Source organism: Cladophialophora psammophila (genome assembly GCF_000585535.1).
Source record: "Cladophialophora psammophila CBS 110553 chromosome Unknown aczJe-supercont1.30, whole genome shotgun sequence".
NCBI classification, from domain to species: Eukaryota; Fungi; Ascomycota; class Eurotiomycetes; order Chaetothyriales; family Herpotrichiellaceae; genus Cladophialophora; species Cladophialophora psammophila.
Window position 1 is genome coordinate 152,224 of NW_006912951.1, and position 25,580 is coordinate 177,803.

A 25,580-nucleotide genomic window follows, 5' to 3' on the forward strand; every position below is an offset into this window, starting at 1 on the left:
CAAAACTGTGCCAGTGACACAGCTGCAAACAAGGCCTTATTAGCTTGGACCACATTCCCGGCGCCTACTTAGGACATTCAAGGCGTTTCAAGGAGTTGCCCAGATTCCACAAGTACCGAGTACAGGGGTGCCCAAGAGAGTCTCCCTAAATTAACTGACTTACTTTAATAGTGTAGCCTACAGGCGACCGCCACCAGGCACTACTGCGAACAAGGGCCTTGGCTGCTGACTGGCCGACTGTGACACGTACAAAAGAAATGTTGATGCCTGCATTACCTTTCGACCTCCGCAGTATCGACAGTCAGATCCTCTTCTCTAACTGGGGAATGGCTCCCGCCCTGAGAATGTCAGGTCAGTCCACTCCGCAGAAGGCTCAGCACCTGGTGGTCCTCGTTCACGGCCTCTGGGGCAATCCTGGCCATCTCAACTACATCGCAAACGCTCTGCGCGATCGTTACAGCGGGGAAGAGATCATAGTCCTGGCTTGCCGCAGAAACCTGGGCAGTCTAACTTATGACGGCGTGAACGTGGGCGGCGAGCGGGTCGCAAAGGAGATCGAGGACGCCGTGGATGAATTGGAACGCGATGGACACAAGATCACACGCTTTTCTGTGGTAGGATACTCACTGGGAGGGCTTGTTGCCCGCTATGCCATTGGATTGCTCTACCACAAGGGATACTTTGAGAAGATGACCCCGGTCAACTTTACCACCTTTGTCAGCCCTCATCTGGGTGTCCGCACTCCCTTGACCGGATATCAGGTACGTACAGGGCAAACCCTCCAAAAACCGGCACCACTGGTCTAACTCAAGTGTGCCAGAATCATCTGTGGAACGTGCTGGGCGCGAGAATGTTATCAACGTCAGGCAGACAGCTATTCATGATCGACAAGTTTCGGAACACAGGCAGGCCGCTGCTGAGCGTCCTCGCCGACCCTGACAGCGTTTTCATTCATGCCCTTGCTCGGTTTCAGAATCGCACACTGTACACCAACATCGTCAATGATCGATCTGCAGTGTACTACACGACCGGGATCTCGAGACATGATCCTTTCGTCGATCTAACAAAAGTCAAGCTACGTTATGTCAAGGGCTACGACCCCGTGATACTGGATCCAGACCATCCATCTGATCTAATTCCTCAGCACGAGGTGCCGTCCTTTTATCAAAGATTCCGCACGCATAGCCACCACTATCTCCGGCGCGCACCAATCCTACTGGCGCTGGCGGTCCTTCTTCCCGTCATCTTGGTGGCATTTGTGGTCAATTCCTGCATCCAGACGTTGCGCAGTCAGCGGAGAATCATGCTTCATGAGGCCGATCATCACGGGGAGGGGTTCGGGCTGTACAGAATCCCATGGATGGTCCAGGATATGCGTGTTGGTCTCGAGGATGCTTTCGAGAACGTGAATGCTGCTCAGGAACAGGAATATCTACCGGAGGGCTCGGAGGAGATAGCAGATGCAATCGTAGAGGATCCCGTCTCGTCTACAATGGCCTTTGCGAAGACCTCGTCTGAATCGTTATTGTCTGAGAAATCAGACAACGATGAACCTGTGCCATCTGAAAGGCTGTCCAATTTCCCGACCCTAGCATTGAACACGGCCCAGTTTGCCATGATCAAGGCCCTGGATGATGTGGGATTCAAAAAGTATCCCGTGTACATCCACAAGAGCACCCACAGTCATGCAGCAATCATTGTGCGTATTCCGAAACCCGCTTTTGAAGAGGGCAAGCTGGTTGTCAAACACTGGTTGGAGAACGAGTTCCACATATAGGTGTTTTGTTGTTCAGTGTCGACGTGGAACCCGAGGATGCAACGTGTTCTCTGGTGAGTGTCCCGGAGCATTCAACATCATGTCCAGCGTTGTTCTGGTCACTCGACATGCGTCTTGGGTATCTCTTGTGGGAGAAGAGTTGAGCGGGTAGAGCGAGAAGCATTATCTTCTGGGTAACCCTCGGTAGTTCCCCCCCCCCTGGATGCAAGACCAAATCCCTTCGCATATGATTCGACTTAACATCCTATCAGAAGTTTCCCGCCTCACCGTCGTCATCGGGATGTGGAATCGACACCAGAAGGATCATGCCCACCAAGTCCCACACCCGGGGTCGAAGTAGTCTCGATGTGCGGATACACGGCTTTTATCTGAGAGTCTTCTGCATGGGCAACTGGCAAGGCACATGTGATATTAACAAGTACCTCCATACCTCAAGGCTCCAGCCTGACAGAGGCCCCCGAGTCAGCGCCACAAAGAACGAATGAGAAAGGCAGCTGATAAGGATTCCGCGTCAGGTACTCCTGACTGGGGAAGCCGGGCTTATTTTGGTTGCAAAATGGGGATTGATGACAGCAGTGGCGTTGGATCATCCTCAACTTCGAAACACCAAGGCCGAGCGATAGTACTACCTAGGTACAGTATGTACCGAGTACGGTACGATGGGGTATGGGCCACCAAGGCTGAAAAACTGGAGACGGTCAGATACCCAGTACCGATTCGTGACTAAGGGGCCAGTTTGCAACAAGCATTACTCCATATAGGTGGACCACTGTGAAATTCTGTAACTCGACGTCTCGACGATATCCAACCAAGTCTGCAGGCCCTCCAAAGGTGTTTTTCCAACCCCAGTGAGGTATCAGACACGACCATGGATGCGGCTTTTACCACCAAGGCCTATCAGACTTTTTTTACTGCGCCGTCTGTGCGACCATCAGTCTCTATTCGCCCGCCAGACGAAAACCCTGGCGCGTCGACGTCATTTGGCTCCCCATCGTTAGGTGTCGTCTCTCTGCTGTGGCTGTCGACCTCCGGGAAATGCTCCATTTCCTTCATCCCTTCACCAAACAGCCGTCTTCTTCAGTTTTCGTGATATCCACTGTTTTGGTTGCATGTCTCTGATATCTTCCACTTTTCCTCCACGTGTACTTCCAATTTGCCTCGATGGCTTTCTCACTGGAGGTGGCCGTCCCCTGTTCGAAGACCGATATATATATCCCCCCTAATCCCGGAGTACGACCTGCGACCTCAATACTAACCTCATTCTCGCTAAGCCTGCCATAAGCGACGGAGACTGTATCTTCGCCTCGTCTTGATACAAAACGACCTGGCTTTCTATTGATTGGCATTGCCCTGAGACGAAGACCAGACAGGTTGCCCACCATGTCAACCAACGGACATCCTTCAGACATGGACAACAACATCTTATATCCTACCGCCAGCAAAGCATCCCAGCGAGGCATGCGCAGGTTATCCAGTCAAAATGCCCAACGGGCAGATTTATTTGGTGGACCTACTGTTGTTGCTCCGCCGCAACATATGGACGTCCACAGCCATGCCAACGAGACTGCCCGCGCCATGGAGATGGCGAAGCATCACTTGGCCGAATCACCCCCCACGATCACGCCTCCTGGGTCGGGAACTACTACTCCTGATGACAGCAGTAGCCTGAGCACAACTGACAAGTACGCTTTCGCCTTTGACATAGACGGAGTCCTCATCAAAGGGGGCAAGGTTATTCCTGAGGCCATTGAGGCGATGAAAGTTCTCAATGGCCAAAATGAATACGGCATCAAAGTGTATGTACCCCGCCGTCTCATCCCACTACAGAGTAATCGAGCATGCTAACCTCGTCCAACAGCCCTTACATTTTCGTCACCAACGGTGGTGGGAAAACTGAAGAGGAACGATGTATCCAACTCAGCAACCAACTCCAAATAGAGGTGTCGCCTGGCCAATTCATCTGCGGACACACGCCCATGCGGGAAATGGCTGAGAAGTATCACACCGTCCTGGTTGTTGGCGGTGAAGGCGAAAAATGTCGCAACGTGGCCAAGGGCTATGGCTTCAAAGACGTCATCACCCCCGGAGACATCATCAAAGATAACGAAGACACCACGCCCTTTAGAAAACTGACAGATGAAGAACACCGGAACTCCAACATTCGGAATTACGGCGAAATCGAGATTGAAGCGGTCTTCGTTTTTGCCGACAGCAGAGACTGGGCCGGAGACTCTCAAATCATCCTCGACCTCTGCATGAGCAAGAATGGTCGTCTGGGCACCAGATCAGAAACCTTTGATGAAGGTCCGCCGGTCTTTTTCTCTCATAATGATGTGGTCTGGGCGACCTCTCACGCCTACTCCCGCATCGGCATGGGAGCACTACGGGCGTCTCTCGAGGCGATGTTCAAAGCCATTACCGGGAAGGAGTTGAAGACCATCGCATTCGGCAAGCCTCAAGTGGGAACATTCCAATTCGCCACCAGACTACTTCGGCAATGGCGGAAAGATACCCACGGAATCGATCGACCTCCGGAGACGGTCTACTTTGTGGGCGATACCCCAGAATCGGACATTCGAGGCACCAACGAATTCGACGAATCAGGCGATTCCGAGGCGAGATGGTACTCCATCTTGGTCCGAACCGGGGTCTTTAGAGAAGGCACTCGGCCCATGTACTTGCCCAAGATGACGGTGGACAACGTCCTTGAAGCAGTCAAGCATGGGATGAAGAGGGAATTCGACAAGGCCATCAAGGATCTGACGATAGGCGGCGCAGCGCCTCAGCTGGCCAACGCCATCGTCGAGGACGACTACGAACGGGTCGAAGCCACCACTGTCGAGCCAACCACGACGACCGCACAATAGCGTCACGGGGGCCTGTTGCCACGAACAGACAATCTTTTCAGCCCTGTTTTAGAACTCATTATACCCAATGATATGGTGTGCTGGGAAGGGGTTGGCGTTAACAAAGGCGGCGTTTGCTTTTTCATCTTCCAGGCTCGCAGGATCCGGTGGTGTTGAAGCCACCAGAATAGACGAATCTTTTTCATAACCAAATACGAGTATTATTACTCCAGACTGTTCGCCGTCCTGCACAGGGTACTAGGTACCCAAGTGATTCATTATTGGGGGCGATCGGCTAAGTTTGGGGGCCGTGTAGGTTTCCGAGAGCTGCAGGCTGCACCTCGCAACTGAGCACTCGGCAAGGTCGGGATGGGTCGAACGGCCGGGGACAGGAACATCCGTTTCCTTGCCCTCCTCGCTTGTACCTAGCCGCGTTTAAATATAGGCTGAGCCGGATTCAAAAATAAGTGGCACAGTCTGACCAAGTAGAGCGATGCACCATTGGAGCGAAGGCACCCTTCGTTCACAACAAGTATATTGTTTACGTTCAGTTATAGCAGTACTCTGTCGTTCATCCTACAGTGTTTGTTATATTCGGTGCAGCGGCCGCTTCACCATTATTGGGCCGTCTCGAAATATGTATTTCGTGTCAGACTGTGCCATTTGTTATTGAATCCCGCTCGAGGCGTCGATAGTCAGGCAGTGGCACCATAGGAGGCTTCGATGCACCTTGCAGATCGCTGCGGTGACACGTCTGCACAACCTGCTGCATCGAGTACACCCTATGGATGTATGTAGCGACAGACAGGGGAGAGTTATCAGATGACAATGAGAGACGTACCGATTTGACTCCTCCAAGCCAGACTTTGGGCATCCTCGACAGCCTGCTAGGCGTCGAGCTAATGTGCGGTGCTCGCCCAAAGGAAATCAATGTGCCATGGTGAACAATTAGCACTAGACTCATAAATGACAAGGGATGCGAATGTCTGAGAGCAAGCCCGGGAAATAAGCAATTGATGTCTTGAGCGTGCTATGTAACTGAGCGAGGCGATTACCAGGGCAGCGGGGTCCAAAATGGGAATGTATCTACCTATGGCTTGCAGGACCGAGAAGGGGGAGTGAGTGTTTTGGGCACCCTGTACAGACCCTGCCACCACCACCGCAGTGCGCGTGGCGCTAGGGCCATCGCTGACTACGACTACTGCCACCACTGCTTGGTTCAATTGGCACTGACAATTTGGGCATCGCAAGGGCACCGACCACCTGCGACCACCCAGTGCCACCCACCCAACTAGCACCCGCAAAAACCCACCCCAACCTGCGGTTGACCAAACTCTACCCGGGTACTCAGCTGCGACCTGTTGTGGCCCTCGACTTGCAGTCGCCAACAGTCTACCAACACAGCCAAAACCCTTCCTCGACCTTACACACAAGAAACTGCACCCCCCAATCTCATCACCCCTGGCAGCCTGTCAGGTCCTTATGGTCGCGTTTCATTTTGTTCTGTTATTCCTGTCACCTCCAACTTTTCCAGCATCCATTCCCTCGCCATCATTTCGTACACCGGCAATCAGACTGACTGCCCTCTCGGTCGCCCAGAGACCCTCTTGATCGGCGTCGGCGCCCTTCCTGCACGCTTGGCTAGTCATTCGCTCTAGCCGATCATCCTCACAAACCAACCGTTGAACGCATTAAAAACAGCATTTTCCCTGCAGACGTTTGCATTCATCACCTTTGTCCACCCTCCGACGGCTATCCCTCCATTGCGTGCTGCGGGCTGCCCAAGAACGCGTGAGGACGGCCTTCTGTATCGGTTGAAGAGGAGTCGCGCTCCCTGCGATACTGTCTGATACCAACCAAAGTGATTCACCAACAACCGAAAGGCACGTCACCCATCATAAGCAACGGACCTCCTTCCTCTCAAACCGTGGCGAAGAGCGCATCTGCGCCTGTAGCCGCATTATGGCGACGGGAGGCGCAGGCACTCCGAGCCCTCCACGAACATTTGCCCAAAAAGCGTCCCGTGGTGGTGCTCCGGCGCCTGCACCATTGAACACCGCCTCTCCTCCGTCAAAGCGAGAACTAGCATCATGGTGGAAGAAGTTTAGGAAGACTACCGAAAAGGTGGATGACAAGGGTAAGAGAGCCTCGAGGACCATCTTCCCGGGGAGAGGCTGCGGTTTAGGCAGCCAACTCTTCCCAGGTGGTTTGTCCGCCGTGATTGTCTTGTCAACTAACTCCTCTACCAGCTGAAGCTCCCACTGGCATATTTGGCGTTCCTCTAGCCGAGAGCATCAGGTATGCAAACGTCGCCATCTCTTTGCAGAACGAATATGGCGAGAGTTTCATCTACGGCTACGTCCCCATCGTTGTTGCGAAATGTGGAGTTTTTCTCAAAGAGAAAGGTACGGACTTGATTCTGGAAACCAACACTGTATACACCGCTGACAAGTCTTCAGCCACCGATGTGGAGGGCATCTTCCGACTGAGCGGATCCGCAAAACGAATCAAGGATCTGCAGGCCGTCTTCAACTCTCCTGACAGGTATGGAAAAGGGCTAGATTGGAGTGGCTATACCGTCCACGACGCGGCCAACATCCTTCGACGCTACCTCAACCAGCTCCCCGAGCCCATTGTCCCTCTCGATTTCTACGAGAGATTTCGCGAACCACTCCGCCGAATCCAGGTTCCTACAGGGCCGGATGGTGAAATGCAGCCTCGTGATATGAGTGTCAGCGAACACAGCGCCGCTGTCTCTGCGTACCAAAAGCTCATCACGGAGCTACCGCCTCTGAACCGCCAACTGCTCCTCTACATACTCGACTTACTTGCGGTCTTCGCGTCCAAGTCGGACCTCAATCGCATGACTGCTGGCAATCTCGCTGCCATCTTTCAACCCGGTATAATCTCTCATCCCTCGCACGACATGTCGCCAATGGAATATCGACTCAGCCAAGAGGTCTTAATCTTCTTGATCGAGAATCAGGATAATTTCCTCATCGGAATGTCAGGCACCGCAGTCGATGAGAAAACCCAGAAGGATGTCGAGAGCGGTGCACCATCTCTAAGATCTCCAAAGGCTGTTGGACGGTCTGCATCCAATGCCAGTGCTGGCGCCGAGAGCCTCCGGAAATATGGGGTCCGACGCAATGTCTCTGTGTCGTCACGCGGTTCTAGAGAACGAGGGAGTCCTGGAGTTTCGAACCCGGGTACTCCGTCTGGGGTCACTTCGTTCGCGGGAGGTGCGGGAATAGCACGAAGCAATACTGTCCCCTCGAAGCGATCTCCAGCGATCACCTCGAACCGCTTTCAGAGATCCAATGATAACACAGAGTCGACAATTTCCTCCGTCGGACCCAATTCCATAAATCTGGGCTCTTCAACTACGAACCAGGAAACGACTGAGTCCAAGTCATCCAGATCTGGGTCTATCCAACCAGATGATGCTGACGGCAGAGGAACGTTGGTTCCTGCACAAGCCGTCCAGGCACCCGGTCAGTCTCCGCAACAACTGACCCGACCTCCACCAGCAGCACAGACTGTACCAACCCAAAGCGAGACCGGCCAGGGACCGGTAACGGCTGCGGCTGTGGCTCCACCACCCATCACGACCCGAGAACGGAAGATATCTAACTTTTTCCCCAAGTCACCGATGTTTGGTCCGTCAGATCCCAACGGGAGGCAACCAAGGAAGCTGCAAAAGAAGCCAAAGATACCTGGGAGCACCAACGACAGCGCTCAGAGCTCGCTGAACTCACTTCATGGTGACGAGGCAGGCATTTTCCACACGCCTCTTGTCTCACCTGATGTCCATAGCGCTGGGCGACATGATCCGTTGGCTGCGCCTCAAGGTCCCGCCCTCATGAACACAGCAGCAACTCCCACCAATGAAACACCAAACTCGAAACAACTTCCGACCGCGTCCGCTGGAAACAACGGGCAAAACCATACACCCGGCTTGAAACCACCCACCTCCCCGCCAGGATCGACGCACTCTCGCTCTTCTTTCACCGACCCTTCAGATGCCGACGTCGTGGATGATGCGCTGCATCAACCCGAGAAAGAAAAGCGTCGTCATCGATGGAGATTCTCCGCTGCGGCAAAGAAAGGAGAACAGTCACCGCTTGCACCACCGCCGCCTGTTGGCCAGAATGCTGGAGCCAGAGGAAGTAACAGTTCAATTGGAAGTTCCAGTCGACCCAGGAAGAGCTTTACCGGGGATTCTCAACTGACACAATCTTCATATCCTGATCCCACTGGGAGCGGACAACAAGCTCTTATTGGCCAGTCAAGCCAAGAATCGAATGATGTCCAGAAGGATCCTAATTCCGAGATGGAGAAGAAGGGCTTGTTTGGTAAATGGAAAGCCAAGATGTCACAGAACAGAGACGAAAGGCTGGCTGAGAAGGAGAGGGACCGGGCAAAGAGCCCGCCCAGAAATGAGCAAGGCTCTTCTCGAAACAGCCTAGCGGCTTTCGCCCAGGAGCATTTGGCGCCTAGAGGGAGATCATTTGACAGACCACGCGACGAGGTTCTCTCAAGTGTGACCGAAAGACCAGCTGCGGAGGGGTCAGCTCAAGGACGGAAAGTATCGATGGATCCTGGACGGGGAGAGAGGCCGGCAGGTGGATAATGGTTTCGGGTGGCTGTCGCGGCATGAACGATAGGGGCCTAGACAGGATTGATCGGCATTGGTGTGGAGTGGGAGTCGAGCTGGCACGGGAAAAGGGCAAGGGAAAGTGCTTTTCTTGGATACGTCGGGGTGAGAGAAAAGAAAACTTACAACAATTACTTGGATAAGAAGGAACGAGCGAAAACAGCGCGAAGGCCGAGGAGAAAGGCAGGGTCATGATTAGCCGTGAACAAGGGGGAGGGGGCTACATTGGATAATAAAAAGGCACTGGAGTATCATGACAAGGTGCTATTGCCATATCGACGGCCATCGACAGCACTGTTTTTGACTTGCTCTCACTCCTTTTGGCATACTCGTCAACCAACCGAGCCATTGTGCTCGAGAGAGTTCATGTGTGATTTGCATTGAGCGAGGCGGAGGCTGTCGATGCAAAAGAGTGTCTAGTCACAACCATGAACTGCCCAAGACTCGCCGACCTTCCGCATTCAAAGGCGTCTGTCGGCCCTGGTGGTTCCATAGAAAGGTGATGAGAAGGCGACGCCATGATCACGTGACAAAAGTGACTCTAAATCACGTGCGGGCATCCCCGCTGGGCTTGCACATTGAGACACCCCTTTGCCCTGCTTTGCCCTTCCGCCGCCCAATGGAAAGTTCGGGCTTGTTTGGGATTGGGGTCCCCGCAAATCTCAGGGCCATGTCCAAATTTCTCCCAACTACCTCGTATAACCACGGCATTCCCGGGGTGTCCTCAAGCATTATCATCATCATCATCATCATCATCATCATCAAAAAAAGCAGGATCTCGGACCTGCGGCGTAAGATTTGGGAGGCAAGGAATATGCAGCGATCGGTCGCAATGGCCAGCAAAGCTCGCGCTTTCCAACGGGCATGCCGGCTACGTCTTCCCAAGGCCAATGGCAATGGTCGCCTTCCCAAGTCCTCGACTGGCATCTCGGACCACTCGCCATGTCCTTGTCTGCCGACCGAAAGGCGTGTGCTCTTCCCACCTCATGTTCGACCCGCATCGCGCCTCGACATTTCTGATCAGGCCCGGCCGCCGCAATCACAGAGGCGCCATGCAAGCACAAGCTCTGGTAGACGAGCCGTCACCGTCACCACGGATGATGGCCGCTACAACTGGAGCGAGCTGAGCACGGGGGAGAAAGCAGCGCGGGGAACCCAGCAGACATTCAACTTCGTGCTCGTCTCGCTGGGTCTTGTGGGAACAGTGAGAACCTCTGTTGCTTTTCGCTCCCTTTTTTTTTCCCACGCAAAAATAGCTGTGCTGAAATACTGACGGGGGGGGGGTTGGGGGAAACAGATCACTATCGCCTACCTACTGTACACAGAGCTCTTCTCTCCTTCCTCCTACACGATCCAGTTCAACGCCGCTGTCTCTCGCATAAAATCCTCAGCGGAATGTCGCGCCCTGCTCGGCCCCGCGTCCCAGATAAAGGCCTACGGCGAGCCCACCGCCAACAAATGGGCCCGTGCCCGTCCGCTGGCCCATTCCACCGATGTAGACAAATTCGGCACAGCCCACCTCCGAATGCATTTCAACGTCGAGGGCACCGAGAGCGGAGTGACCGGAGTGGTGAATGTGCATATGACGAAGCCCAAGGATGGCGACAGACTGGAATATCAGTTGTTGAGCTTGACGGCCAAGGGCCATGAGACGGTGTATTTGGAAAACAAAGATGCGGAGAAAGGGTTCAAAGGGAAAGCTGCAAAGATGTTCGGTGTTCAGTGGCGGTAAGATTAAGGAAACATACATGGTTGAAATTTAAAAGATTGCAAACACTGGCCTGTTGGACCTCGAGCCTATATATGTTGCGGACGAGTCAACTCGAATGGTCCATGAAGTCCGAATCAAATTTGTCCCATGGGTTCATAGATATGGCTCCAGCCAACAAAAGGTACCCAGCGCAATCTGCAGACCGGGCTTTGCGTAGCCACCATGTCCTTGGAAGCTAGATTTGAAGGTACCGTCGAGGACCTTCCGTCTCTTCACATAAATCCAACAATTCAGAGGGAACCAAGTGGGCCATAGCTGTCGGTGCTGTGTATCCAGCCCGAAGCTCCATCATAGTCTCTACGCAGGTACTTCCTCGCGCTTGAGCACCTGGATCTTTCCACTTCCAACTGCCGTCGCTATAGCCGGCGTCGGCGATGTCTCTTCTTCATGTCCATCTGCTTTTTCTTCTGCGGAGAGGGGCTGTCGCCTGTGACTCGTGATATCGATCCCCAGCACGCCGCCGATATATCCACCCCTTTCGCCCGGTACACTAAACTCGCGAAAGGTGTAACCCCACTCATTCAGCCAGTTCCGTACTCCTTTGCCTACCTTGTCCTTGCCATTCTTGGAGTGATGTCCTGTTCCCGTTATCGCATAGATGATCCTCCTGCCTCTCTTGGAATGGGTGAGGAGGATGTCCTCGAGGTACTCGATGGCTTCTTCGGGATGCAGGCCGTGTAAGTCAATGTAGAGCTCTTCGTCGTCGTCGACGGGGGAGGTGGACAGGTGTTTGTTTCTTTCCTCATAGAGGGCCTTGGCGGCTTCACGGTGGGCTTTGCGCATCGCATCATTCTCGGCTTGGCCCCGGAGAGAGAGCGCTTTTGCAGCCCGGGCGTCGTTGCGGTTCCATGCTTGGGCCGCGCTATGATCTTTTTCAGCATCTTTCACAATTTTTACGGCAGCGTCGCCAGGGACTTACCTTTGCAGAAATTTATTTCGTATGCTTCCATGCTTGATTGCCTCCTGTCTGTACTTCAAATATTGCTGATTTGCGCGGGCGCCTGTCTCAAGCCATGGGATATGTTGCGGTTCTGGGATTTTGCGTGCCGCCGCACTCTCGGAGCCTCCATAAGTTCTGATCTTGCGCCCTGGGTCGCCTTTGCGCTGTTGACCAATAGCCGGGGACGGAGACATGCGAACAACATCTGCAAGCGAAGAGGGCGTCTCCTTCTCCGCACTTCCATGTCCATGTCTTGACCGGTGGCCATGATGCTTGGATCCCCGTTTCGCAGAGCCTAAAGTTGGAAATGCTTCGGGGTCGTCCATAGACAAAGATGAGGGCGTCTCCGGTCGATTTTGATGACGCGAGGTAGGTCGAGAATGAGATCGAGGGCCAGAACCCAAGTTTCCCAAAGCCCCACGATTCTTTTGATTGGCAGGAACAAAGGTGTTTCCAGCCGCCAGACCGGCTTGAAGGGTATTTCTGAGGTTCTGGTTGCTGAGCGAGGGAAACTGTTCAAAGTGATCCTGGAGTTGAAAAGCCTGCGGAGCAGCAGGGCTTTCACCAACAGTGAGATGATTGATGAGCAGGGCGGGGTCATGTGAGAACTGGCATGCATCTCCCGCCAGACAATTTCCATTCATCCAGTATCTATAGCCCTCATTAGTATGGTGGAGAGCAGAGAAGACCACACCATAGACTCACTTGCATAGATAACCGCTAGTGTCGTGAGCAAAACGACAATCGGCACGAAGACAGGAGCCCGACGTAAGCCAATATTTGCAGACTATAGGGTTCTTATGCACGCCAGGAGTGGAAGGCCGGGCATGGTTGACTGCCATGGATTTACCGACCAGGACGCTATTCTCATTCGACGGAACTCCCGTGTATTGCGTATCGGCAGTGTCCGTTCCGAGCAAGGACGCAATGGTAGCCCCTAAGTCGTACGAGTTCTTGTTGAGTGCCTCTTCGATCTCTTCATCCGTCTTTCGGTCGCCCAGGACGGAACGCAAGATGTCATAGGGACTCATATCCGGTTGAGGAACCCATTCTGGTGCAGCAGCGCTCAAGCCCCCGGTGGCCGTGGAGGAAGTATTACTGGCAGAATCATCAGCCAGGAGCCAGTCAACATTCTCGTGTCCATAGTCGCCGTAGGTATCCGGGGCAGGACTCGCATCTGAAAATTCATAAGCATTCAGGCTCGGACTGTGAGGTATCGGTTGCGCCAGAGCAAGGCGTGGTGAAGGCCGAGGAGATACAAAGGGGGACGGGATGGTGGACTTCTGGCGAGAGAAACTCGGCCGCGAGGCTGGGAATCCTGCCGAGAGCGCGGGGCTGGAGGAGAGCGGAGGAGGCGACCCTAGAGGCGTGGGAGCACGGTTGGCCTGCCAGGGAGCGGGAGATGACTTGCGAATGACATTATGTCGCAAGGGAGTCTCGGCGGTTTCTCCGCGTTGAGCATTTCGATGTTTCCATAGGGCATCAAGGACGGCATTCTCCAAGGCTGCACCCTTCAGCCCAGGCACCTTGCCCAGCAACTCTTCCAACCGCTCTGTCTTATCCTCCTCTTCTATAGTCGGATCGTCGAGAATGGGACGACAAAGATCGTAATGTTCGTCAGAAATCATTTCGGGGCGTGATCGTAGTCTAGCTGTAAGATTGTATTACGACAGAAGGGGGAGTTCAGAGGATCCAGCTGATGCTCGACGTGACCGGGCGAGTTTGCGCATGTGAATCTTGACGGTGAGGTATAAATGAGGGATATCTGAGGTGATTGTACCGATTGCTTTAGGGTATATAAGACATGCTTCCGCAGAAGCGTTCCGAAGAGCCCGGTTAGGGCTGCGTGAACCGGACTGGGAGTGCTTCAACTGTTGTCCTCGAGATGAACACTGAGACGTTTAGCGAAGGGTCAGGCAGAAACAAGTTCATCAGGCAAACGCAGTGGCAGTGCGAAGTTCATCGCCAGGTGAAAGTTGACAACGTAGTCGGGTGGAGTCGATCAAGGTCCTCAGCCGCTCCAGGTTGCGCGGCTACGCAGGTGAACGACGTCGATTGCCGAGAGTGAGTGAGCGAGGAGGAACGGAATCCTTGGAACAGACACAGCCAGTCTGCGTAACGTATGAAGTACTGGGTATGTACTTGTAAGGATATGTAAGTCCGAGCAACAGATGCACCGCAGCTCCAGGGTGCAAGGATAGAGAGACGGTTCGTTGCGAAGCCGAGAACAGGGGGGTGGAACGACGAGGAGAAGGTTGATGGGGGTGGGAAGTTACTAGTAGCTGCTCCGTTCCATGCTTAGGGGACATGCTTGGTCCAAGGCATGGCAGGCGGGGAGGAAGGCTTGAGCCTTGGGGGAGAAGGCCACTAAATTGGGCTGCCCAGTGTCCGCTTTCCAGGCTGTCGGCTCCGTGGTGCCGGTGGCTTCAGGACCAGTAAAGCGCCTCGACAGGCCACACCAAGGCCAAACCAAATTCCTCGTATCACCACCTGGCAAGGCTGTGTACGTAGTTATGTACATACAGTACATATTTGGTACGGAGCACAGGATAGCGGCTAGAGTCCCCACCTCTATATTGTCCCTCAGCAGACGTCCTGGAGACAAATTGGTGCGGAAACGTTCGCAGAAGATGGAACAATGGCCCTACATAACAATACATTTGAGGATATTCCCGTCCGCTGTGAAACAGTGCCGCTTCTGGTACCAGAGGGCGGCCTGGTTGAAATACAAGTTGATCACTCAATAGGACTCCGTAGGTACTTCGTACGCCATCAAAAGTCGACAGTGCCCAAGCCAGCATGCTTCAGGCTGGTTGCCACGACGAATACTCCGTACCAGGTAGCTACCTGCAGTATGCAGAGAGAGCCCACAATACCGAATAATGAGAGGCACAAGCGTCCCACACCAAAATGGTGACGATGATGTACTCGGTATGCATGATCCACACCCGGAAGCTGGCGTCGCAGGTTGATCCGAGACTCATCAATCCGCCAACCTCCAGGCCGCAGTTTTCAACGAGGCCATTCTTATCTTCTATGGTTTCCATGTCTACATACCTACAACTCCATCTCTTCTTCATACTCCTCTTACGGCCACACAAACTCCAGTCGTCCTACTTTCCCAATGGTTGATGCCCGTATTTCTTGAGCTCCCGCCTCCTCCGCGTCCTCCTTTGCCCCCCTATACTGCCCGCCTTTGGCTGGGCTTACTTTCGATCGATTCTACGTCCGAACATCACCCTACCCTGTTCTCATTCCGCACAATGGCTCCAAATCCTGTATCATTACCCGATCCCGACGACGACTCTCCTTCTGCCGGACTCCTCAGTCCCTGGAGACCTCCCCGACGGTCCATTTCTACCGGCCGAAGTTCTCCGTTTGTCCAAAGTCCATCAACAGCGTGGCGAGATGAACTGATCAATAACGCTGAGAAGATGAGGCGCCGCGTGTATAAAGTGTGGAGTGGGATGACTCTTCTGCACAAGATCCTCGCCTGCATTGGGCTGGTAGCGTTGGCCACCCTGGGTGTCCTGTTCCTTGCGTTCAACGAACGTATCTTCGGCTGGCTCGAACCCCTCGCTGAACGCTGGAAACATACCACCGGAGGCTGGACTATCCTATGGGCTATCGTCTTTGTCTGTGCCTTCCCACCCGTCATTGGATATTCTACCGCCGGCACCACCGCCGGCTTTGTCTATGGCGTCGGCGAAGGTTGGCTGATTCTGGCCTCCGCTACCGTGGTCGGATCTTTCTGCGCCTTTATCGTCTCGAGAAGTGTCCTGCGGAAGTGGGTGGAGCGCATGGTCGCCCACGACAAGAGGTTTGCCGCCTTCAGCCTCATCCTGAAGCATGACGGGTTGAAGTTGTTGGCCATGATCCGACTTTGCCCTCTACCATATTCCCTGTCGAACGGTGCCATGTCCACTTTCCCTACAGTCAGCCCATTCATGTATGGCCTGGCCACGGCGATGGTCACCCCCAAGCTGTTGGTGCACGTCTTTATTGGAAGCCGCTTGGCCGTCATCGCGCGTACACGGGAAAAGATGACCATGGGAGATCGAGCCATCAACTATGGAAGCATTGCACTGGGTGCTGTGGTGGGCAGCTTGACAGGATTATACATTTATCGACAAACCATGGCTCGAGCCAAGCAACTTGAGGCTGATGAAACCAACTCCATCCGCGATGCGGCACGAAGAACCGGTCACCCGCCGCCTGATTTCAGTGACGATCCCGAGGCCCAGGTGGCCGCGGACGCCCTGGTTGACGACACGATGGACTACTTTGACGACTCGCCTAATGAGCGAGGGTATCATGACGAGACAGACGATGATGATGTTTTTCTCAAAGGCGATGGGGCAGCAGATGAACCCGTGATTGCCAACATCAGTCTGCACCAACAAAAGAAATACGAGGGAGCATGAAGGACCTCGCTTTGAGGCTTTACTGCGTACAGACTTCGTGATCATGGAGGGATAGATGCAATAGACTTGTCGGAAGCCTCATGGAACGAAATAAGACGGATAGAGAACCAGCGGGTGTCTATTAAAATGACGTGAATCGGGATTGGCTTTCGCTGCATCTGCTTCCTTATTCTCTTGGATTCTTGGTGTTCCAGGCCACCCATCCTCTTCTATCACCATTTGATCGTAGGTATGTATCTAATGAGGGCGTCGGATCGGTGGCACCAGGGGGGCCAAGTTTCTGCCCAATCGCATGTGCATGTTCCGTATTTAATTGCTTGCCTTGACTCTGGGCGCGCCTTTAGCCTTTTTGCCTTCTCGTCTTGTTCAGCTGGGCACGTGAATCCTGAACTCGTATTTCTCCAACAACAGCGTCATGGCGTGGATGGCAATCCGCCAGGTGAAGTGAACGCCATCCGCCCAGCCATTTCCCCCTCAATGGCGACGATCCCGCATTTCCAAAAGGCTGGCGAGATCACCTCTCTGTCTCCCAGAATCCAGACACCGCCTCACCTCTCTCGGGGCGTCCAAGTTCCAAACGACCCACTTGTTTACCTGTTGACGGGGGGCGGTCTAAGCAGTAGACCGCTTCCATGGACCTTGCGGCGACAGCCCTTCCTCCACTGAATCCATGAAGAAAGGCATTGGATTCCCGTCTCTGACTGCATGTCGTGCCTTCATTTGTTCTGCTGTACCGAGTACGGTTGCTACGCTGGTCCGCCCTTCTTGGCTGCATGATGGGCTCGATTCCTTCAGCCTTGTTGTGCAGACTAATACATAGTATAAGATGACGCCTGAGGAGCCTTCTTCCCCTTCTACCGCTTCGTCGCCACGATTTGTCGATGGGTACTTTCCTCAACAACCTCCTCCACAGATGGCCGTCGACAACGATACAATCCTCAAACTGATCCATCAGCTTGAAGTCGACCGCGAAGCGTACCTAGCCACCTTCGAAAGGGTTCACGAGACTTTAATTCAGGCTCTCCATCCACCGCCAGACAGACCTGCCACAGCCAATCCGCGGCAGACTCTCACATCTATTCCGTTAGCCTCTTCTCCCATCTCCCTGCCATTGTCTGAGGTTGCCCCACCGGCGACAGGATCGAAAAGGCGGCCGACTCTAGACAGCTACCACTCGAATCCAAGCAGCCATGTTCTCGAGCATCACCACCATCTACGCCACCCGAAGGATTCGATATATACTGGAGACGGCAGTTCCGATAGCGAGGACGATGAATCATATTTTGCACAGGAGCCATTGCCTCCAACAGACTTCTCGGAGAGTGATTTGATTGAGCATTTGAAGAGGCACCCATGGGATATCTACAGCAAATACATTCTGCAGGATCTTCTCCGAAACATTGATCTGCTTTCGAATGGCATTTTTCTCAAAGACCGCCATCATCAGACGGATGCCAATCATCAGCATGCAGACATCTACCACGTAAATAGCGACGGCGCGCCTCTGCGGTTCTCTCGCGGTGATTCTGACGAAGGACCTTTTGCGGCTTGGGAAGCATTAAAGAGCACCAACAATGATGAGTCAAGGAAACAAGCCGTGGGACGGATAATCGTTGTCCGTGAGCCTGCATCAAGTCTTTTTGCTGCCCTACATCTCACCATGAATGAATGTTTCGACATGGATTCCATTTTCCGTATTTTGATCGATGATGAGACTCCGACGAAAGCTATTACAAAGGGATACTTGAAGAAGGACCAGCGTCGACAGCGATCCACTGTCTTTGTTTTCAAGTATCACACTATCGTTGGAGAAGGGCGTGCTCCACTTCATTGGCAGAATCACGATGAGGAATCCTCAGAATCCAAGAATGGCCATATCCCGCTGACAACGTGTTCTTCCGTGGTTGCCCTCTCCCTTGCCGGTAAGCCCACTTACACCCTGCGGCGCAATTCTCGAAAGAACAAATCGGTTATTGGTCATGTGTATGATCCGTTCGCGCCATGGCAGGTCCTCTCGATACAATGTTTTCCGGACTGGAATTCCAGCGTTGACGCACATGAACATAATCATCACTATTGCAATGGCCCGGACGCTTTCCTGACGGCCGTCTTGTCGGAGTACAAAGATGCAATCAAGAGGTTCAAAATCGTGCTCAAGGAAATCCAAGAACTGGCCACTCCACCGAATAAATCAATTTTCGATGCTGCTCTGCGAGACGAACTTCTCTTTGAAAACAACAAATTCACTTACTCACGGCGCTATTTCTGGGCATCACAGACTCTTAGCCTTTTGAGCAACGAAATCAAGGACATGATTTCGACTTACAGGGACACCTTCACGGATGAGTTTTGGTCCGGGGAGCACAAAACATTATTTCCAGGCACCAAGGATCAATCGCCACGGTACAATAATTGGAGGAAGAAATTGGTCCATACCCGAAGACAATTTGAGAAGGAAGTTGGTCAACTGGAAGAGGTTTTGGGAATATTTCAAGAACAGCAAAAGCAGATCAAAAACCTTCGAGAGTGGTTGTTTAGTGGCTCTTCTATTTTGGAGAGCAGGGAAGCCGTCAGTATGGCAAAGATAACCGTGGAACAAGGCTGGAACATTCGATTACTTACGCTTGTAACGCTGTTCTACCTGCCTTTGAGCTATGTCACGGGAATCTATGGGAGTACGTCGTCTCCAGATCGCATCCTTCTTCGCTCCTACTCCTTGATATCCATGTTTGCCGTATCACCTCTGATGCTAACTTCGCCATAGTGACGAACATGCCTCCAAAGGATTCCTTTCTTCCCTTCGCAATAACAACGGTTGGGATTTGCCTTCCGACATACCTTCTGATCGTGATTGTCAACAATCCCCACGGTGTGAAGACGCTTTTGGCCAACATCGGACTCTTCTTTACCACAGTCACCTCAATACCCGCCCCAAAGAAGTCCGAGAAGCTGAGGGAAAAGATCCTGGAGAGGAAAACTTCTCACAAAGAAGAAAAGCAACCCACGGTGCACAAGGTTGCGACTTTCGCGAGTCTTGAGGCCAGACTCTCCCAAGATCTGAGCCACGAGCCCTCATTACGAGGTTCTCATGGCTTGATGCAAGCTACGCGTCGCATGTCTCAGTCTATCGGCAGCCACCTGCCCGGTGCAGCAGGAAGACATGCCTCGCAGCCTGCGGCACAGGCACCATCCAGGTTGTGCAAATTGCCTGAGGAACTGGGGGAACTGGCCAAAACCCCTCAGAGATCCAGCACGATACAATTCGACGAACCTTTCTCTAGCTCGACGAAGTGGCAGACCGAGGGATCGCCACGGACCACAGTCCGGGACCTTGAAAAGTCATTTTCGAATCTTTCAACCATATCCCCAACGGACAGTCCTCCTTTGCCTGCCGTTGTCGTCAGGACGCCGAACGGATCACCCGTGCCGTCTCCCTCAAGGGCAACACTGAGACCGCCTGAGTGGCGGAGAGAAAGGAGTCTCAGCCCCAGGAGTGGAGCTAGAGGGAGCAGGTCCCTGTTCGGGAGACTTAGCAGTCGACTTTCGTCCGCACTGCCGTCGCCGAGGTCGTCTGAGCCGGGGAGTCCCATGGAAACTGTCTAGGACTAGACAGTCCCCCACAAGGAATGGGTAGCCTAGTGAGAACTTTACCATCTACTACCACGTCAGGTTACGTCCCACATGCGATTGATGGAATCAACAAAAAGGAAGACGAAAAGAAAATAGAAAAGGTGAATGGCCAACATGATTGACCACCGCAGTTGCCAGCTATGTGAAGCATACAGACCACCTTGCCAAACTCAGCTGCAAGTCGAGTCGACGCCCAAAATCGAGTCCTGCACTGTTCCCTGCACCAGATACAGTTGCATCGTCTGCTCGTGATATTTCCCCTATATTGAGCCCTCATTGTTGACTGTCCTTTCCTTTCTTGACCGATGGCACATGCGCCAATAATCCAGCTGGATCGGTCAGACCGTGGTTCAGTCTGTCCCACAAACATAGGCAAATGTAAGACCGAAGAGAGGGCCGCTAGCGTACAGCCAGAAGATTGTCGCAATTTCCTTGATGAGGGCTTGCCAGTCGGGGTCTTTGATTCTGGCCTCGACGCGATATTGGATGAAGGTGTTACAGGCAAGACAAACCCATCCGGTAACGACGGAGGTAGCGAGCTGGGCAACAACCTTGTTTCCGCAGACTTCATTTCGACCCCACACGAGGTATCCTAGACATAGCAAGGGAGCCGCGAAAAGAAAGAGACACAGCGATGCGTCTTGGAGAAATCGACGGAGGCGAGGGTGGTTTGGGAGGGCCGGCTGTCGGGCTCCGTTGTTGGGGGTGTTTTCCATTTTCTGATTCAATTCGATAAGAGAACGTACTTCGACATCAGAGTCGATAAGTGAACGTACCTCGATATCAGGTTCGATAAGTGGACGTGTTTCGATATCAAATTTGTTCAAAGAATATGTCGAATCTGCATAATTATGATATGTGCCGGTATGCATTCTGAGAAAGGTTTCGCCGAAGGAATTTTAACTTGTTGTAGGAGCCGACAGCGGACGGTCTTTGAGGCAGGTAGCAATGAGAGAAGTCGAGAAGTCGAGAAGTCGAGAAGGTGAGAAGGTGAGAAGGAGGTGAGAGGACAAGAAGGTAAGAAGGGGGCGAGAGGACAAGAAAGTGAGAAGGCGAGAATGCCCACCCGAACCAGCGGTTGACCAAACTCTACCTCGTACTCCAGCTGCGACCTGTGTGCTGCTGTGTGGTCCTCGACTCGCAGTCACCAGCCATCTCCCAATTGTGGGCGAGAAATAAATCATGGAGCTTCAACCGATTAGATCTTAACATGCCTCCCCTCTCGCTCCACGGCTTTGACAAGGCCCTTATACGTCTCTTCCCAACTCTCCTTCTCATCGCCTTCCCCATCGGCCTTTGTCTCCTTTTCCTTACCTTCCCTCCCAGCTTTCTTTCCCGCGTCCCTACTCACCATTACAACACTTGTAGGCCGCTTCGTCAGACCTGCTGTGCCCAACTCCGCACGACTTGTCACGTAAATGTAGGGGACGTTGTGGTCTTCGGATAACACGGGAATGTGGGAGATGACGTCCATGGGGGAGATATCTGCCGCAAGAACGACGACGCCGAGGGGAAGGTTTTCGGTAGAGGAGGAAGTCGGGGATTTTCGAAGCGCTTTGACGACTTCTTTGACGCCGCGTCTCAGAGTCCGTTGCGAGGCGGCTGGCAAGATAACCTCTGAGTTAGTAGAGTTGTGAAATCGCAAGCAGTAGCTAGAGACGGGGGGGAGGGTGGGAAGCTATAAATCACCTTTTTTGACACACTTGAACACCTTCTTGGCCACCTTATCGTCAGCCAGTGGATTCGCAAAGGGCACCAATGCTCCAACAGGTCGTGTAGCGAGGATTTTCTTCTTTTCTTCAACAATGCCTTCTTTCTTGGTTGGTTTTTCTGAGTCTTCTTCCTCTTCGTCCGCCTCCTCGACTTTCACACCATTCTGCTCCTCCATCTCCTCGTCCTCCTCCTCACCACTTTCCTGCTCATCCTGGTCCTCTGCTTCTGACTTGATTTTCTCGTTACCCTTGCCCTTAAGCTCACTCAACGCCTTCTCTGCCAGCACCTTCCTGGCCGCCTTTTTCTCTTTGTTTTCTCCTTTGGCCTTCGTCACTCCAGTAGGACCGGCACCGCCAGCTTTTGATGTCGCAGCAGCTTGTTTCTTCGCGACTTTTTCTGCCTTGAGGGCCTTTTTCTCGGCTTTTCGCTCAGCCTTGCGCTCAGCTGTGGCCGATTTGTCTTTTGCCATTTTGCCTTTGTTTGCAACGTTGAGGTTTGATTACTGAAACAGTAACGTATTGTCTGAAGGAGTGAGATTTGAGGAAAGCGTCGCTCACGAATTTCCTGAGGCAACTCGAAGCTTGCGGCAACGTCCAAGTCAAGAGGTCCGTGTAGGCGAAAAGGAGAAGCAATGGGCGACGCAAACAACAGCTAAACCGTAGTTGAGGGCGCCAGAAAAGAAGCAAAATAAATTTAGTTGGGCTTCTCCGCACTTTGAGTGACGAGCAATCCTAATCGAGGTGCTGGTACTGTGGGTGCAGAGCCCTCCCCACGTGACCACGACCCTTTGTGTGGCCCGGTTGCCAAGAGTTGGCACAGCCCAATAGGCGCTCCAGAGCCGATCTGAGGAACTTCTTCCATTTTGGAAGCCTTTTCTTGCAGAATCTTAGCAAGGTCAAGTCCAATTCATCCATGTACGAGATTTCAATGATGAATGAATGTATCTCTATTCCTTGGCGTAATGGACCCAAACCCCGGGTAGTACCCAACACTTCGATGTCCCGCATAAGCCCCCTTTTGTTTTCAGATATCAACCGCTTCTCCCACATTGCGAGACCCTTGCAGATGACTTGCCTTGTCTGAAATGAAGAGCGCCGGTCTATGGACATCCAAAGACCTGCCACATCGGGCTGCCGATGACCAAGAAGAACCCAAAACTCCAAGCACGTCGTATCATGACACTGTTCTCTATCTGTGACTGATGCTACCTGCTCTGAAGACGGTGGCCGGACTATCTACCCAGATGCCTTCCCTGGTTCCCCTTTGCGTCCCCAGCTCAAAGCAGAAAAATGGCCGAGACACCACGACGGACTTGTGGCCCACGCACACATACATCCTCTCTGGAGATCTGTCGCTCCTCCGTGCACAAGAGCCGAGCGTATTGCTGCTCATCAGGATGGACTATGGCTTCTACTTCCCTGCGTCTACTCCTTCAAGTGTGAGTCTCTTTGATATACTGGTTCGTGGGACCAAGTTATTGGCGTGTCCGAGCGCAAGTTGGAAGCGCAAACCAAAGTTATTGGAAGGATTGTCAAATAACTCTACAGGCTGACGAGGACAGAAGGTAGGATTCAATCTACAAAGTCTTTGACTCGTTTCCTGACGATCTCCAAATACAAACAGCACTTGAGAAGTTTAGAGGAAATCGACAGATGCTTTAGTATTTGTCGATCGCTTTTGTGATGGTAATTGGGACCGCATCAAAAGATTCCCTCAACTAGAAGAATGCACCATCAGGATCGCCGGAAAATTAGGAGCAAAGAACAGGTCCAGGAGCAAAGGACAGTGGAGGATCAAAGAACAACGGACAGTCCGGGAACAAAGGACAGCCGAGGAGCAACGGACGGCCAATCCTGGAGCAAAGGATAGCCTAGGAACAAAGGACAGCCTAGGAGCAAGGACTATCGATCCAGGAGTAAAGAACCAGTCCATGAATGGCTACCAAGCACGGCGGTGAGTAGGTTTGATGATAATGCTGGACACTCAAAAAGTCTTTAGCAGGCCAGCCATTGGACAAACTTTCCAGACAACAGGGAGCGAGCAGGCTGAACGACCCCTTTGCCTAGATGTCGTGGAGAACCAGAGCACTTCGCCCACACGGTCGAATCAGTCGCGAGCGTGCTATCGCTAGGTGCTTATAAGGATCGTATTGGTATTGGTTAACTGTCACTTGATAACACTACTACGATGGTTTCGAAGAACAAAGGACATCATTGCAACAATCAAAATATCACGCCCAGCCTCTGGTCTAGGAATAAAGGACAGCCCAGGAAAGGATAGTATGGGAACAAAGGACAGTCTGGGACCCAATAATCAGCATCAGCTAAACCACTATCACATTGACAATCACATTGAGACGCAGCCAATCCGCCTGTCACTGGTGACTTCTGCGAATCGCTTCCGCCCTGTGTAACATTCATCACTGATCACCAATCACTTCGCCCTTCACTTGAAGCAACTCGAGCAATTTCTTCTTTTGCAACTTGGCCGCGGATTTTCAGCGCCACGGCAACTTCTCTAGCGCTCATTTTGTCAATTCTTCTTTGTTCCCCAACTGTTTATTGTCCGTTGTTCTCAGACTGCCCGTTGTCTCTCAGAAGAGACCGCCCTGGAACTCGATTTTTTTGTCCAATGCACCAGCGCAAGGCGAGGTAGCTCTCCTTGACCTTTGTTACACACGTGGTTTGCTGTTGACATATCGGTCCATTTCAAGCGACTCTCCATCTTTCTGGACGGAGCATCGACCAGACCTGCCGCTCGGGAACAGGCCAAAAGGAGGCGACTGGCGTTGATGCCCAAAATGAAGCAGCCAATGAAGTTGACATCTGGCCTGAGGTTGGGCATATGTGCACTCAAACTGACTGACCTTGGGCAGACATGCGTCCGGCCAAATTGAGACTGACCCTCGGAACTGCTCTAATGCCGCCACCCAATCAATCGATGACGGCGATCGACTCTACGAAGCACAGCCAAAGGTGCTGCGCGGGACAGTTGTGATGGTCTAATGAATGGCCATACCTTGTCTGAATCTGTTGATAACAGCTGATGCAGCCACGACACGGTGAGGCGAGGTGCTATCCAATATGATCGGATTCTGCGCAAGTGCAATCGACAACATAGACAGGAAGTGCAAGGAACCACGAGGCCCACGATTGGGATGAAGGCTGGGCTTTGCTTTCTCCAAACAGAACGCTTTCTTAACCAGGGTCACCAGACCATCTGCAACCATTGTCCCGTCATAGCTCATGTACCTCAACCTCCCTTCAGGGCTGAAGTCTTCCTGCGCTACCGACTCTCTGCGGCAGGCGTGACTAATGCACGTGTCCATTGTTCTAAGCTATCAAATCTCTGCGGACGGCCTTACGAATGTGGAAGGACCTTCATGTGCGTTGCTTGATCTCGGCTTTGTGATTCGATGGGACGGTCACGTCACACGGCTGAGCGATTCTTTTGTCCCTGTCGCTTCGGGATCATTTCAACAGGGAAGGGAACAAGAGGCTGGCTCGAGGGAAGTGAAGTGCTGGTTACCATCGGCGATCTTGCGGAGCGGCCCTCTTCCCGTTTCCCAGAGGGAAGTGGGCGTGTCAATGAGGACATGGCTCTGTTTGAGTCATTCGAGTTGAACGTGGGCTCGCTTACAAGCTCTCCCTCCAGCTACGAATGGGTCAGTTCACTCTCTGCATTCCTATCTCGATTAGGCTTGCGTTCGCAGACGACGGATACCATGTACAGTAGATGGAAGCAGACGGGTCTCCGCACACTTACCGAGTAGACTCGCCCAAAGCCTTCCAGAAAACTTCGCGCATGAAATAGAATGAAATA

The 25,580-nt window shown here is 52.8% G+C and overlaps 8 protein-coding genes across 8 annotated transcripts; 6 read left to right on the plus strand and 2 right to left on the minus strand.

Annotated features, from left to right (window-relative positions):
• Nucleotides 1–344: 344 nt before the first annotated feature.
• Nucleotides 345–1,777, plus strand: A1O5_11995 (uncharacterized protein; the record flags this gene model as incomplete). Its single annotated transcript, XM_007752564.1, has 2 exons — nt 345–761; nt 821–1,777. The coding sequence occupies 2 exons, from the start codon at nt 345–347 to the stop codon at nt 1,775–1,777; spliced, it is 1,374 nt and encodes a 457-aa protein (XP_007750754.1).
• Nucleotides 1,778–3,157: 1,380 nt separating this feature from the next.
• Nucleotides 3,158–4,644, plus strand: A1O5_11996 (uncharacterized protein; the record flags this gene model as incomplete). The annotated part of the gene is made up of 2 exons (XM_007752565.1): nt 3,158–3,573; nt 3,636–4,644. The coding sequence occupies 2 exons, from the start codon at nt 3,158–3,160 to the stop codon at nt 4,642–4,644; spliced, it is 1,425 nt and encodes a 474-aa protein (XP_007750755.1).
• Nucleotides 4,645–6,585: 1,941 nt separating this feature from the next.
• A1O5_11997 (uncharacterized protein) lies at nt 6,586–9,256 on the plus strand (the record flags this gene model as incomplete). The annotated part of the gene is made up of 3 exons (XM_007752566.1): nt 6,586–6,760; nt 6,873–7,028; nt 7,083–9,256. 3 exons carry the CDS (start codon nt 6,586–6,588, stop codon nt 9,254–9,256), a joined length of 2,505 nt encoding a protein of 834 aa, XP_007750756.1.
• An 856-nt stretch (nt 9,257–10,112) lies between these two features.
• On the plus strand, nt 10,113–11,012 carry A1O5_11998 (uncharacterized protein; the record flags this gene model as incomplete). The annotated part of the gene is made up of 2 exons (XM_007752567.1): nt 10,113–10,484; nt 10,578–11,012. 2 exons carry the CDS (start codon nt 10,113–10,115, stop codon nt 11,010–11,012), a joined length of 807 nt encoding a protein of 268 aa, XP_007750757.1.
• A 336-nt stretch (nt 11,013–11,348) lies between these two features.
• Nucleotides 11,349–13,619, minus strand: A1O5_11999 (uncharacterized protein; the record flags this gene model as incomplete). Its single annotated transcript, XM_007752568.1, has 3 exons — nt 11,349–11,913; nt 11,971–12,642; nt 12,697–13,619. The coding sequence occupies 3 exons, from the start codon at nt 13,617–13,619 to the stop codon at nt 11,349–11,351; spliced, it is 2,160 nt and encodes a 719-aa protein (XP_007750758.1).
• Nucleotides 13,620–15,254: 1,635 nt separating this feature from the next.
• Nucleotides 15,255–16,415, plus strand: A1O5_12000 (uncharacterized protein; the record flags this gene model as incomplete). Its single annotated transcript, XM_007752569.1, has 1 exon — nt 15,255–16,415. The coding sequence occupies one exon, from the start codon at nt 15,255–15,257 to the stop codon at nt 16,413–16,415; it is 1,161 nt and encodes a 386-aa protein (XP_007750759.1).
• Nucleotides 16,416–17,241: 826 nt separating this feature from the next.
• A1O5_12001 (uncharacterized protein) lies at nt 17,242–20,018 on the plus strand (the record flags this gene model as incomplete). Its single annotated transcript, XM_007752570.1, has 2 exons — nt 17,242–19,090; nt 19,180–20,018. 2 exons carry the CDS (start codon nt 17,242–17,244, stop codon nt 20,016–20,018), a joined length of 2,688 nt encoding a protein of 895 aa, XP_007750760.1.
• Nucleotides 20,019–21,243: 1,225 nt separating this feature from the next.
• A1O5_12002 (H/ACA ribonucleoprotein complex subunit 2) lies at nt 21,244–22,227 on the minus strand (the record flags this gene model as incomplete). The annotated part of the gene is made up of 2 exons (XM_007752571.1): nt 21,244–21,647; nt 21,735–22,227. The coding sequence occupies 2 exons, from the start codon at nt 22,225–22,227 to the stop codon at nt 21,244–21,246; spliced, it is 897 nt and encodes a 298-aa protein (XP_007750761.1).
• Nucleotides 22,228–25,580: the final 3,353 nt, after the last annotated feature.